The 15,122-nt window shown below is 44.0% G+C and overlaps 3 protein-coding genes across 3 annotated transcripts; all 3 read right to left on the minus strand.

Moving 5' to 3' along the window:
* Nucleotides 1-70: 70 nt before the first annotated feature.
* Nucleotides 71-1,057, minus strand: LOC118511633 (syntenin-2-like). Its single transcript, XM_036054945.1, has 4 exons — nt 871-1,057; nt 556-797; nt 230-493; nt 71-164 (listed from the first exon to the last, which is right to left on the minus strand). Exons 1-4 carry the CDS (start codon nt 1,000-1,002, stop codon nt 119-121), a joined length of 684 nt encoding a protein of 227 aa, XP_035910838.1. The 5' UTR covers nt 1,003-1,057; the 3' UTR covers nt 71-118.
* Nucleotides 1,058-1,311: 254 nt separating this feature from the next.
* On the minus strand, nt 1,312-2,454 carry LOC118511632. Its single transcript, XM_036054944.1, has 4 exons — nt 2,431-2,454; nt 1,764-2,371; nt 1,604-1,684; nt 1,312-1,534 (listed from the first exon to the last, which is right to left on the minus strand). The coding sequence occupies exons 2-4, from the start codon at nt 2,361-2,363 to the stop codon at nt 1,475-1,477; spliced, it is 741 nt and encodes a 246-aa protein (XP_035910837.1). The 5' UTR covers nt 2,364-2,371; nt 2,431-2,454; the 3' UTR covers nt 1,312-1,474.
* Nucleotides 2,449-5,359, minus strand: LOC118511635 (general odorant-binding protein lush-like). Its single transcript, XM_036054948.1, has 5 exons — nt 4,856-5,359; nt 4,712-4,787; nt 4,568-4,656; nt 4,382-4,496; nt 2,449-4,313 (listed from the first exon to the last, which is right to left on the minus strand). Exons 1-5 carry the CDS (start codon nt 4,949-4,951, stop codon nt 4,225-4,227), a joined length of 465 nt encoding a protein of 154 aa, XP_035910841.1. The 5' UTR covers nt 4,952-5,359; the 3' UTR covers nt 2,449-4,224.
* Nucleotides 5,360-15,122: the final 9,763 nt, after the last annotated feature.

Genomic DNA, 15,122 nt, shown 5'->3' on the forward strand with positions numbered 1-15,122 from the left:
TCTCACAAAAAAAAAACAAACGCACTAAGTATTATGGTGCTTTAACCAACTCGCAAAACTGTGCTGCATATAAAGGTAATTGTGCGTTTTTTATTTAATAATCTTTCACCTCCCTAAATTAGAATTCAACCAAGGAGAGCTCATCGTTTTTAGTGGGTGATAACCTGAAGCAAGAAGAGAAATCTCAGCTTTTGTCCCTTAAAAATGTAGGTTTTTTCCCCATTCTCACCTGGTAAACAGTTGTCGATACACCTTCACCGGTACAACGCAGAGCGTCACTACATCCCCGTTCGCATATATGATGGCTTCAATGTCTTCATCTTGCATGCCAACGACAACCTCTTCGTTTACTTCTATGATTTGCAACCTTCTCTCTAGACCCCGTCGCTCGGCCACCATGTTCGGCCGGACGAATGTAATTTCTCCATTCACGAACCGGAATCCGAAACCTTTCTGCACGTCTCTTGCAATTGTCACGTACCGTTCACCTGGTCTAGGGTGGTATGAAAAGTAAGGACACATTTTTACCTGACGACCCACACAAACCCCACTTACTTATCTTTTGAGCGTAATTTGATACTGTTGCGTTGATTGTTCCGAACCAACTCACGTACACGCTCTAGCTGCACACCGGAAACAGGCTCATTTTCAAGGGACAGTATTTCATCCCCGTATCGAAGACCTGCCATGTATGCGGGACTTCTGCGCGCCACGGCACAGATCAGTAGCTTTCCTTCCTGTTGCAAGCGTCTGCCTGTAACACCGATCTTGCCTCCTTCGCCTTTGCGTATAAGTAGCTGCAACGAAGATTGCAAACATTACTACACCCTTCGATGCTTCTAGTCCGGAAACTACAGTGGCTTTACGAACATCTCTTATTCCATCGGCTGCAGGGAATCGTGCAATTCGTACGGGATACTCCTGGTGGGCAGCATCAACGTCGGTGGTGGATCTGTTTGAAGAAACAAACAAATCCTGTTGTTCCCAACTGATCGACGACATCGGGCCGATCGACCTTGCCTTCGAATGGCTTTCGTCAGACTGATCTCAGTTCCAAATTTTGATAGCACCCAGAACAACCCAATCCATGAGCTCTCGCTCGTGTATTTAGTTGTCCGATAAGAGTGCTCGGAGTTTTTTTTTTGGCGGAATTAAACCATTCCTGGTGATAATGCGCTTTAAAATGCTACCTCTTCTGTAGTATGCTGCTATGTTAAATCAGATTCATTAGTCATAATATGAGAGGCATGTTCACCGGAGAACGACGTATCGGATGGAAGAAGATAGTAAAACTACAATTCAAAGACAATGTGGTATAAACGGTATAAACCGATCTCTATTGAAATAAAGCAATAGAAAAATGGATCAAGGGAACGGTTAAATTTGGCAGCATCAAAAAACCGATGCTAGACCAAAACGACAAAGTCTGCTGTAGATGAACATCGTTTTGCCCGACAGTTGATTGCAGTAGTTCTTAGAAGCCTGGACGCTTTGCTAGGCTACTCCCAACCGAGTTCACTTTCCGCAGCAGAATCTGGAAAGTAAAATAGATGTATAATGGTTAGTTTTTTTTATGATTTGAAGTGCCTTACAACTTTCTTACCTCATTTTCTGCAGCGATTCTTTCTTGCGCCTTTCTCCGATTCGTAGCAGCGCTGGTCACTGGCGAAGCGTTCGTTGAGCTCTATACAAAGATGCATTTTGCATTAAGATCTACAGTACAGAGCGGTAACATTTTATGGGTTAAGCAATCATATACATACACTACGCTTCACCGGCTTTATGTTTTGGGTCTGCAGCGTTGGCCGGGTCGTAATGATGCGCCGAAGCAATATTTGATTGGTTCGCTCGATTTCCCGCACACGCTCACGGCTGAAGGAGATGTTGTGCTGCTGTCCCGGAAGCTTCCTGGCTGTGTGTCCGCTTCCTAGCGTACCCGTCGCCGTTCGACGCTGTCCTCTATTTTGTCCTGAACCCGGCATAACGAACCGTTCCAGCTGGTTGGAAATGAAATCGATGTGCAGCAGATGACCGTCCGGTTCGATGTTCATCGGTGGGTACTGGGACACTTGAATACGTGCGGGCTCCTCGGTCGAGTCCTCTTCTTCCTCCTCCTGCTCGGTATGGAATTCCGATTCCGAGTAGTGCTGCTGCTCGGTGTACTGATCTTCCGCCGAGGATGGTTCTTGATCCGATTCCGACTCATCTTTTCGCTGGTGTTCCGGCCCAGCTGCAGCGGTAAACTCTTCGTCGAACGGACGGTACGTACGGTTGACGGTGGTGCGCGAAAGTTGCTCCCATTTTCTAATGCCACCGACCATCGTTTCCGGTGTGGTGCGTCCGGGAAAGAGATGCGAATTCATCGTGTGATCTGCAAAAGCAAAAGCCCAGGGGAATGAGTCAACTTTGTACAACAGAGCTGTAACTTACGTTGCCTACTTGATTGTTGAAGTGCACCTGCTGTGTCTACTGCTGCCGCTTTTCTGGAAATGCAAAATAAAAATGTATGGCGTATGTTTAACCATACGCGTTACTATGACAACGCGATGGTCGAACTGCGTCAAGTTCAATATTAAACGGCTGGAGGAGGGTCGTCATCGTCCCATTCGTTTCGCATGATTTGTTATGAATCACTTTCGGTTTTATTGTTGGGAAGGAAATTGAATGGAGTAGCAAATCCGTATTCAAAGTGTAATCAATACATTTTGGGGTCAGTTATTGGAGCTGTGCTGAAGATTTTGAACGCACAATATGTAAGTTTGTGTTACCAGTAAGTAGGACACGTTTAGCAGTTACTACTCTTTGAAGCAAGTAGTGCTGTGCATCGCCATGCTTCCTAGTGATGTAGGCAACTATCCATTATCGTTATTAATTGATTTGGAGCAAGAGTGGCGAGAAGTATTTCGAAGGTGAAGGCCACTTGCACAACAAAATCCCTTGAAAGATGTCAGTATCTTTGGAACCTCTTTGCCTTCGAGATTCTTTAGGTCTCTTCGGCTATTCTTGGTATGCAGTAGTGCAAATCTCTTGGTCGATAAGCCCTCTTTGGCTCTTATTAGGCAATATCTCTTGGCAATCGAGGAATCTCGGATCAAGTTACAACGACAACGAAGCCTACCCGATTACGAGATCTTCGACATTGATAATGACGACTCGTCGACTTCGGTAAGTGAGGCTTGAGTGAAAAACGCCTCACTGGTCGCCTTGGTAGATTCGGCCTCATAGCTTACGAGGGTTTTTTTGGTAGTCCCAGTTCGTTGGTCGGCAAACACGGTTTCTTGGACGATGGAGGCTTTTCGAATCGACGACGCCTCTTAATAGATGAGAATAAGTTTGGGTTACGAACCCACCGGTGGATCATCATCATGTTCCACAATTTTGCAAAGCCAACCAATAACCCACCCGAAGTCGATCCTCCCTGCGGATCAAGGCCGTTGCGCTCGCAGCAGCACGATCGGAGACGATCCGCCATCGGATCGGTTTCGACCCCGCTTCGGATCAACTAACCAGGCATCATGCGTACCGAGAGGTATCAACCGGTCCGAACCGGCTATACGAGCAATGCGTACCAGGCGCCGCCACCGTGCGCAACCAGCATAAAATGCGGGCGGGTGAAAGGCAACCGCGCATGCGCCAACATCAATTAACGCGTTGACCCCTGCGCTTGAACTCTGGGGAGAATGAAACCAATTTCACGGTTCAATGAGCACGCGAGATGAAGGCGAACAGTGAACCATGCATAGAGCAGGAAGATCTCATCTTTGAGCAGCATAATTTCTTGTCCGCTTTGAACACGGGGTAGGGAGTTTTTTTTGTTGTAGTTTGCTTTCCTCCGATGCGGGTTTGAATTGTTTCGTTAGACGCACGCATGCACGCACACACACGCTCTTTCGTTTATTTCTTTTCCCATGCTTTGGTAGAATCCATCACCATCGGGTAGGGTTTTGTGTGAAACTATCTAAGCTGCTTTCCGCTCTGTGCTGTGGGGAATGGTGTGATGTTGCATTTGCTGCCGTAAGCTGTTCATGCTGCTCTTGTTGCTGCTGCTGCTGCTGCTGCCTGCTGATTCCTCTGCGATCCCGGTGTTAGATCGCATCAATAAGACGATCAAACGCTTCAACCCGCAAGCATAATGATGATCGCGATCGCGAGGTCTTCCCCTTTCTGGAAAGATGTTGATCGTCCCCAAACCCAACGGAAGACTGTTTTACGATTGTTCTTACGCTAAGGGAACAAAAACACTTCACGATCGTACTCGGCCAGACATTTGGTCGAGTAAAACGTTTTGTCGCAAGAATCCTTGTATCGACCCTCTGTTGGAAAGACGTCTTTTGTAGAAAAACCATTGCCAAGAGAATGCTGTCCGCTCCGCTATACTCACGTGCATCGCGACATGCGTGGACCGCTTCCTTTGCTTTTTCCTTCATGTCCGGCGGTAGCATCGCGTCCAGCTGGGCGAGCGTTTTCTGTATATTAATTTCACCTTTTTTGCTCATCTAGAACAAAAAGGGCAGATGATATCATGCATCTGAATCGAATGTATACCTGCTTCACTTGCAACCCGTACCGTTCCGGCCATCTGAGCGATACACATCGTGTAGCACTTAAGTTCACGATCCTCGGCAAATATACCGTTGCGCAGGTTGTCCAGCATTTCTGAAAGCAAAGTACATTTATCTCTATCGATAACCCTACGGCCGCCTTTACTTACCGGTAGAAACTTTAAACTTGGGAGCACAAGCCGAACGCATCATATCCATCGAGTTGATCAGCTGTTTGCGGGTCATCTAAATTTAACCAAAAGGAAAAGGATGGCGTAATTTGGAGGACATATCATCTACCACCGCATACTCACCGCACCGTCCGCTATCGGGATCTGGCTCCAGAAGAAAACAGTTACGAACCCCAACAGATCCCATACCCACCGACAGTTCGGGCTGCCCTTGATCATGGCTAAGCCACGAAGCGATCAACCGTAGTGTCGATCATTCTCAGGTGAATATCGTCGACATGGGTCCGTGCACCATTCAAGCCGAGGAGTACCTAGAGTGTCATTGCCTACATCCATAGTTGCTTATATTCATTCATACACATTCATTCCGTTTCATTCCGTTTTAGAGAAGGGACGCGATCAAGCAATGATTAAAACACTAATTAAAAGGTGCACATGCACACCCCTGTCAACATGTCTGCAGTTGACGAAAAAATTGGCCAGCAATTAGCACGTCAACTCTCGTCGTGGATGACCTTTTTTCGAGGGGAAATCAACATGCTTTTCAACATCATTTCCTTCCGCTTTACTTGCGAAAAGAGACTCGCACAATTTTCCTTCAATTGCAACCTTATTTTAAATGGGCAATCCTCAATTGGATGACCCTTTCAATTCCAATTGCTTCCCTATATTAATATCCAGAAAAAGATCCTACAAGGACCTATCTTTTCTTCGAGCATCTTGGTGAGCGAGGTGATAGTATAGTTCGATATCGCCTTTTGGCCCGACCAGCTCTCGAAGTATTAAGCCAAGAGATCTCTAAATAACAGAAAAAACGGCTGATATACAGCCTATTGTCCTAAGCTGCAAGCAAAAGAGCATTGCTGGGCGATCTTTAAACTGAATATTTGTAAATTTCGTAATGACCACCAAGATCCCGAAAGAGGAAAAAGCGCACCGAACTTGCAACTTGCCGAGATGATCTAAATTTAAGTAAAATTTAATTTAGGCCAGTGTTCCGAGCTATCCATTCCTCTTGAGCAGTAAGCAATAGACGGCAGCAATGAACAGTATGGACGGTTCTTATGTCCAGCTTATAAATAAAATAAAATAAATGGCTCATATGCTTTATATGAATTATATTTCGACCCAGCGAAAGACTACACGAATCATTCAGTGGCAAGCCTCATAACGTGGTATACATGATCGCCAAATGAGGTGTCGCCGTATAGATTTACATGATCGAGTAGAAAGTTCACGTAAACCATTTTCCATCGCTCTATCCTAAAATCAGAATGGTTCTGTGTATTTGGGTATTGTCAAACTATTGAGGAATTCTGCTCTTCATTCGGTTCATTTACCTAACAGCTCTAAACTAAGAAGCCCGGAAAATGTTACTTTCTCAAATTGAGAACCGAACCGAAGACTTTAATTACAAGTTCTGTACCGATTTCAGGTGCCAATCTGGTTTAATTCATTCGGAAGTCGCTGGATGCATTCAAAACATTTTACAATATGTATTCGTATCCCCTGTGCTTGTTAAACTCCATCTTGGAAAAGTGTACGCCGATATATATGACTTAATTTTCCAATAAATTATCTTTCGGGCAAAGAAATGTATCCGTTGAACCATTTAAATGGCGGCTTAACGGAAGCTTCTTTGCCTCATTTAAAAACAATCGAACAAAACACGTGGATGGACACGAAGACATCAACGCGAGTATGTCTGTTCGGCTAAGGGTTGAAACTATACCGTCCAAAGACACCCCTCCCTCCATTGCGAAGCGGCACACATCGACTCGAATCGCACTTCCGCCCGCGCTGCGGCCCTAGTCCAGCGACTTCACCAACTTCGCCACGCAACAACAAAAAGAAAACATTCACCAAACACGACGCACACAAAGCGAGATTCGTTCGGTTGTGAATGGTGGTGTGTGTCGCCAGGTTGAGGCGATTCAGAGTCGGTGTAGCTGAATCACATTTTTCAAACCAAATCAACAAATTCTACCAGGGTCGCATGCGTGCGCAGGCAGCACGAGCGAGAACGAGCGCGTTCGAACGAGCCGAGGCAACACACACAGCTGGTAATATCGCCGACCCCGCTTAACCGTTTTCGATGAAAAGCCGCCGTTCCCAGAGAACGATTCCGATGTTCGATTGAAAATTTCTTACGAAAAATTTCAACAAACGTACCGGGAGCGCAGCACCCGAGCAGGGCACACTGTCATGCGGGTACAGCAGTGTGTGTTGGTTGCTGCATGCCCGCGGTTCACATGCTTCACACTCGTACGGCAACGACGCTAGCGCAACCGGTACCGCCGCCAGCTACACAAGCTACCATGGCAACCGCGTGTACGGTTGCTTCGCTCGCTCACCCACCGCACACCCACGTGCCGAACAGGTCTCTCGCCGTGGAAATGGCCGTGGCCGGCACGCGCATCACGCGTCCCACTGCTAAAGGGTTACCGATTGGCCGCGTGCTGTCACTTGTGTCTACAACGCGGACGGCACGGTGCAAAATTTCTACCAGGAGCGCAGCACATTCGGGCGGCAGCAAGCTGCCGGTGTGCGGCAGTGCCGTGCGCTTGTTGGCAGCGTGTTGGCAGCGTGTTGCCCATATCTCGAACCGACGAAACCCTGCACGGGTGAGGGAGCATCCGTTCCAGTGGTGAAGCAGCGCATTCGAATACATGAGGCTTCGAATTTCGGTTGAAGATTTTTAGAACGATTGAGTTAAAATATGGAGAATCAAAAACAGTTTTTACACCACAAATGCTATTATATTACGTATTATTTAATTCTTCGATTGTAGCTATAAAATTTATCATTAACTTTATCAATTAATCTAATAAAATTATGATTTTTTTTAATGAAACTACAAGATCTCTAGAAGCAGGGCAATTATTCCATGTACGGGTATAAAAAGTAAAAACTTCAGTTATAGAAAAGCACCACATCAAACAGGAACTTTACATAATGAACTTTAAAAAATTCAAAATTATGATGTAAAATAGTTTTATTTTTAATATTTAGTTAATGTTAAATTGTTTTAAAAGTTTGGAAAGAGTTGGATTTGTTTACTTCAGGTTTATTCTGAATTTAAAGGAAAATTTGGGTAAGAACGGAAAAATTTAACAAAGAAAAAACATAATTTTAATCTGCGTTTTTGGTGTCATGTCTGTCGAGTGGAATCTTTTTTCGTATATCAAATGATGAATAAGTTGAAATAAAGCCTTTTTCGTGAGAAAAGTAGTGAATAAGAATTTAAGTGGTTTTAGGTAAGTATTTCCTAATTTTTAATACCTTTTATACTCTAGATACTAGGCGTCTCCATGCATGTTTGGGTAGGTAAATTAATTTTCTCCCCTTATAGGAATATTTCTAAGTATAATGTTTTAACATTTTTCACCAAGCTTTTACTAAGCGACAAATTAATTACCACGTTTCTGGAAATATTTTTCTCCGTCATCCTATGCGCTACAACCTTGCAAGGTCTCAGTCTGCCATTTCTGGCTTTCTGTGACTTGAATTTACTCGTAGCAAAGTAGTCAGCCCTGCGTTCTAAATGGGATTTGAACCCCGCTCTTACCATGTGAAGTCAAGATTATAAACAATAAAAAATGTAATATTTCTCAAAGAAAATGCTTTGAGCCACAAAACAAATGCTTTTATGTTGAAAACATTCTGCTATTTGAGGTATAACAACAGCCGTGGTGCTTACCGTTCGCGTAAAGAGGAAGAGTGCAATGTGTGATATAATTTATACATTACCTGCAAAATTGAATACCATACGCATGTATTTCTTCGGATGTGTGACTTGCCCCTCCTATTATACAAACGAATTAATTTCTCATCAAAAAAACCACAATTCTCCCTCCTCCCACGATGAGACGATGTGAAATCAAATCGTTTGTACGCATAGATTAAGGAACAGGAAAGCACAGCTACTGGTCGCACGTATTCTTTTTTTCACATTTGCATTTTTAATCGTCCACCATTACACGGTTTGCTTCCACATATCCTAAGCATATTTATATATTCTCAACATTTGTGTTTCTTGTTCTTGTTGTTTTCCGTTCCCATCTCTCTATTACGAGGCGCGTGGCGATCCTGTCTAAAATGTTGATTTCCTGCTCCCATGTCAGTATATATTTATACGTGTACGTGTGTCTCGAGTAATGTGTGAGGACGGCGGGGTGTGTATATTAATTTGTGTGTGTGTGTGTTTTTCTTTCTTTTCTGTTTCGTACGCTTTTCTCAAAGGCGGAAGCGGCGCCGATTGCACCCTTTTCGCGCAAACACCGACCCAACTAACCATCCTCCCCTCTTCCTTGCTAAACCATTATGCCGAAAGATGTGTTTGATATATCTTCTTCTTCTTCTTCCGGGAAAGCGATACAAGATATACAAGAGTACGAAGAGGATTATAGTACATAGATGTATGCGCACCGCTTATCTCTTATCAATTAATTTTGTTTTGTTTTTGTTTATAAAAAGTGTTTTGTCGTCGGGAGGGGGGCCTAAAACAGGGCGAAGCTGCCCTTTGCCTCTGCTCTGCTCTGCTCTGCACCCGGGACTATCCGAAGGCGATAACAAAGGCAGCAAAAAAAGGGCCGGGTTTTATTTGTACAAAAGTGTCTGAATAAACAAGGATTTATGTAATTGAAGTGCAATCCAAACTGTGTCTCTCTGTGTGTGTGTTATTTATCACATTCCATAAGGATTTGTTGCTATTACCAAAAGGGAGTAGTTTTGTTCGAATTCCAATTCAACGATTCCGAAAGAAAAAACGGACACAGGGATATCATTGAAATCTCGAGTGCGAGTTTCCTGTTATCACTTGCAGGGTGTTGTGGTTGTTGTTGATGGGGGGTGGGTGGTGGGAAGAAGTTTACACAAATGGCAACGAGATCAAATCAAATTAGAACGTAACAACAGCATCGCTAATCCATTACTCTTATATATCACTATTAGCGCTTCAGACTACGGACGAGTCCAGCGCGATTCGTGTCCACCATATCCGATTTCACAATCGAACTGAGCTTAGCGATCAGTCGGTGGCGATCGTATCATATTATGCTGCTAATTCTTTTTTTTTGCCATTTCACGAATGGAAAAAGCAGAAAAGAAGAGCAAACGAGTCAGTAAGTCTGCGCAACAGGCCGGCCACATTCCCGTTTTCCACTATCATACTTTTTCCTCTTCCTCCTAGCTGGATGTGAGTTTTTGTGGATGCCTGCTGTTTTGTTTGCTCTTTTTGCGCCATTTTTCGTGTTTTTTGCTTGCTTCTAAAACTAATCTTACATATTGGTTTTTTGTACTCTAGTGTTTAGTTTTACCACTTCTTTCTTCCCTTCCTTCTTTTTTCCTTAGCTATTTATCTAATCACCGAACCAAACTCCACCTCGCGCGGTCTCTTTCGAACCGATTGCAGTATAAGTTTCCTTCGGCCGACTATCGGCACACACGCGCCACTTGGAGACAAATGGGACAACGAGCTTTCGGGGGCAAGAGCTTTCATTACACAGTTACGGGTAGATCTTAGCATACTTGTACAATAGTTTCTCATGCGCTTGCGCGTGTTACTAGCATGTTATGTTGTTGTTTTTTTTTGTATTTTCTTGCTCGCTTTTCATACCTTTTATATTAGTTTTTCTTTCTTTCTTTACTCCTCTCTTTAAAGCGATTATAATGCGTATATAATATATGTATAATATACTCAACACACTCGTCCGGCTCGTTCACCGTTCGATACGCACACAATGCACCACACCACCGCAAAAAGGGTGCAGCGCTATTGTGCGGAAAGGAACGACGAACCACCACCTCTGCGTTACATCCTCGTTAGGCTTAAGAAGATAAGGGATAATGTAATGTGATGTTTCATGTGTGTGTGTATGTGTCTGTGTGTGATGGCTTATTTTGTTGACTATTTGCGACAATGCTTTTGCGAAATCTTCTCTATAGTGTGTGCGCAGAATAGTTGATGAACCCCTCCCCCCCCCCCCCCCCCACACTACGTGGGGGGGCACTACGAATGCTTTAACAAGGTACGGAACCCAAACCCCCGTTACTGTATTATGCACATGTTTGACAGAATAAAAAGCTCCCTAAACACTACCTTCCTGCTACCGAACAGCGCTGTGTATGGTACTGCCTGGGACAAAGATGGTTTATACCTACTAGTAGAGTACACATATACACAATACATACGCCCTAATCTATCATTTGTTCAGTATCGTAGATGGTGCTAGCGATGCGGTCGGTTCCACCCATCGTCCGTTGGTGTCTACTTTTGAACCAAAGTATCACGTTCCTATCGCACCCACCTCCAGCTACTACACCACAACTACAATTATTTGTTTGCACTTATGGATCAAAAGCATTTCACGGGTGTTTTTCACTCTACTACCCTACAATATACGATGAAACTTGTAACATTCGGGAAAACAAAGCTATTAGAGGGTTGTTGGGAAATCTGAGAATGAGACAAATCATTACTCGAAACAAACCAGAAAACACATGCTTACAGTTTGTTTCCAACGGAACCACCCATCGAATTTAAAATCCAACACTCTCTTTGATGCACTTGATGCACCCACACAACAACACATAACATACAGCATATCGATTAAAACTTACAATGCTTAAAAGTGTGTAAAACAGATTAAAAGCTCCCACGCAAGGAAAGGCCGGAAGGGCAGACGTGCCCTTAAAGCCACCCCTAACACAAACACGGGTACACCCTTTACGCGATGCACAAAAACACAAAGAGAGAGAGAGAGAGAGAGCGAGAGAGAGACTCTCTCGAGAGAAAGAAAAACAATACTCTAACCGCGGACACTTTTTCGCACTAAGAACACAACTAACACACAGCTGGCTGATACATTCTAAGGAGCGGATAAGAATGAAGTCGATAATAGTGATTAACGCTAAATGTTTGTGTGTGTGTGTGTGTGTGCTTTCGGTGTTCTTATACAAACTGGAAATTTTAACTTATGTACCACAGCCTTATAATTTTGTGTGTTTGTATGTCTGGGCGATGTGTCTAACTGTATCCCTCTTACATATGATCCATAAATTGTTCTTTTTCCGCTTTCCCAGAACGCTTGCTGGAACCGAAGGGAATCGCTTCGTCCCCTATTATAACAACAATATGGCCGTCATCGATTGCTACATTTTGTCTGCGTTTGTTTGTTATTGGTTCATTACTTAATCTTATACTGTATGCTAGGTCGACGCTACTAAAAAAAAAACACTTTTTCCTACAGCCTCCAGATGGCATCTATTATCGTATCCGGGGATCCGGATGGTGGTCGTATTATGCTGTCCGCTAAGCGTGTGACACCTTCAAACCGAGGATAATTGGCAGGGTTTTTGCTCCGATGATAAAAACCACGACACTAGCAACGATTTAGATCAATCGCCGAAGATGACGGCTTCAAAGGGTCGCAAATGGAAAGACATCGAGAGGTCTTGTCCTGGCCTGCCATTACTGATTTCTTTGAAATAATTTTAGCCGCAGTTGAATGGCCAATCCTGTTAATCCTGGGATAAGATTGGTTCATCTTACCGTCTACTAGTCGCCTGTCAAGTGAAGCAAAAACTCTGGCGTATAAGCGCCCGGAAATGAATTTTTGATGACGCCATCTTACCTTGGCAAAGAAGTGCTATCATGTGCCACAATTGTACTATGACCCGCCGGGTTTGTGTGGTAGCTGACATACCAACTTGTGGCATGTTTATGAAATCTAGTGCAACTGAAATAGCTTATGGGCAGGACTGACTACCTTACTACGGTCAAATGATTAAAACAAGTCACAGAAAGCCAAAAATGGCAGGCCGAGACCTCTTGCGGTTGTAATGCCAAGCAAGAAGAAGAAGACATAGCTTATTATCAGCGAATGTATCGCATTCCTTACAGAAATGCCAAATCAAGAGAGTGATCTTCGTTTGAAGAGTCCGTTAGTTGTACCTATGATTCTGCCCTCCAAGATAGGTACAGAACTGAAACTATGTTATAGCCGTGTTGTGTGACTTCATCTATCCTAGGGGCAGTTCTTCTGTAACAAGTTTGTCACAGCTATCCCCATTATGCCTCTATTTGTTCTTCCTATCGTACCACATTGGCGATCTTTATGAAGTTATTTGCTGCTTTTGTTTTAAAAACCGATTGAGCTGTGGTTATTTCATCTGGCAAATACCCTGTAATATTTTGGAGAAAGCCGGCATTGTTTTTGGATGATTGTTTCAAAGTCATTAAAAATTGCTGGTGCTTTAAGTCACACAGGGCGAAGAAAAAAAAACAAACGACCTGAATCTGAATCATGGAACTTACGTATTTCTTCCCACGTTCCAACTCTTTGTCACACTTGTGTGACACTATCCACTATTCCACTATCACCGTGGATGCGACCCTCCTCCACTCTACTCTAATATTATGTACTGGGTTCAGTTAAACTATACACGCACACACACACAATTTACATACTATTCTATACACAGTTACACAGTGGTTTAGTGCAGCTAGCAGATAATACAGATACTTTTTACACTCGCAAACTCTCCCTCCATGAAGATGAACACAACGATCGCCATTCCACTACCGACTTCGGACTAAGGGGGTGGTGTGCTGTGTGTATTTAAGGAGCAAATATCCGAGGAACTTGCGTGCGCCGAATTACAACACCCGTCCACAGGCACCGAAAACATGCAACTGTTTTTTGCGATCCAACGTGAAGCTGAGCTCCGTTGGTGGAAAAGCATGACTGACTGTACGGTTTCGTGCAAACAATGCGTTGCATACTATCTGTGGTGATGGTGTTGTCAGGAAATGTTGTGCATATTCATCTTACCACCCCTGCTAGCTAAATACATTCATTATACTATAGCAGTAAGTAGCAGTTTTCTAACGCTCTCAGTGCAGTAGAGTAAGTGGGTGGGTGTGGTGTGGTGAATAAGGAAAGAGTGAATGAGGGGGAAAATGCGTGCGCGTGCACTTTTTTTCAAAGATGCGTCGATTCACCTGGAAAATAGGAAACGTAAAGGAATTGGTTTACAAATCGATAACATAAACACGATCGCGCATGCGTGTGTGCGGGTGTCAGAGCTCATAAGAAGTGTACAAAAAGAAAAAGAAACAAAAAACATTGAAAAAAAAACATAAAACAAATCAAAATCAAACAAACAAAACGAAGAAACAACCAACCAATACAAACAAACAGGAGTACGAAACCAACAAGGAGACAAATATTAGAAAAAATTAAAAGTTTAGAAAGGACGGCACGAGAAGGGAAAGGGAGAGAGAGAGCAAACTAGAATCAAGTTACTTTGTGTTTGACCAGCCGCTAGCAGAGTGTGGTTTGCAGTAAAGCAGAAATCTTCTCCTTAAGTTTATGCTGTGCTAATTTTTAGTTAGTTCTACCTTGTTCCCAGTGTTAGTTGGCGCTACTTGAACGGCGGGGGGAGGGAGGGAGGGGGGGGGCTTAATTTGGTCATGCGGTCCTCTTCCTTTGGCCAACTCCTTCTCAGCCGGTACCTTTCATTCACTGGACGGTTTTAACAATTAAATGTTGCGCATCATAGGATACTCCTGCCTCAAAGACATCCCTTAGCTTGGTCATGAAGAGATCAAGGATTCTAATTTCGTTCGTCCCTCGATAACCTTGCAACATACTTTTCGTCGTGCGTCTACACCTCAACCATGTTCGATTGCGCTGTAGTGGACGTCTGGTTGGTACGGTTCATGGCAGCGACTTCCGTCGTTTCCGGGCTCTTGCCTGTTACTACTGGCGGTGACTGAGCCGTTTCGGCCGATGAGGTCGTCGTTGTGCCAGCGGATGCCGAGCTGCTACCGTTATGCTCAACGCCAGCAGTAGGTGAACCATCCGACAGGGAACTGCTGCCCGCATCGTAGGAATTTCCCGAGCAACGATTAACCGTTGACTGATCCTGCTGTTCTTCCGTACTGCCGGACGGAGCCGACGCTAGCAGATTTACAATTTCCGGCTCGGATAGCAGACGATAGCGTATGAGACTTTCTGGCGACTCGGCTGTATGATGATGGATGCAGACGAAATGCAAATACAAATAACAACGATCAAAGAGCGAGGACATGCCCAACAGGTTTAACCCCGCCGCCGCCCATCCAGTCCAACGAGTTACCGAGTAGCAGCAGTGGGCAGTGACGGTTAGTAGGTTTAGTTTATAAGCACATAGCGCCATTGTTAGTGCGGTACGGTAAAGAAGAAAGTTTGTTAAATTGAAAACGATCGAAGATTGAAGAACCACCATTTGCAAAACCCATCATCCAGTGGTAGGAGAGAGCAATCGTAAGATATACACGCAGCATGTAAGAAAAAACAGAAAAATAGACAACAAATTCGGTTAGTACACATATGCAAATACTATT

Source organism: Anopheles stephensi, chromosome 3 (assembly GCF_013141755.1).
Source record: "Anopheles stephensi strain Indian chromosome 3, UCI_ANSTEP_V1.0, whole genome shotgun sequence".
Taxonomy (NCBI): Eukaryota; Metazoa; Arthropoda; class Insecta; order Diptera; family Culicidae; genus Anopheles; species Anopheles stephensi.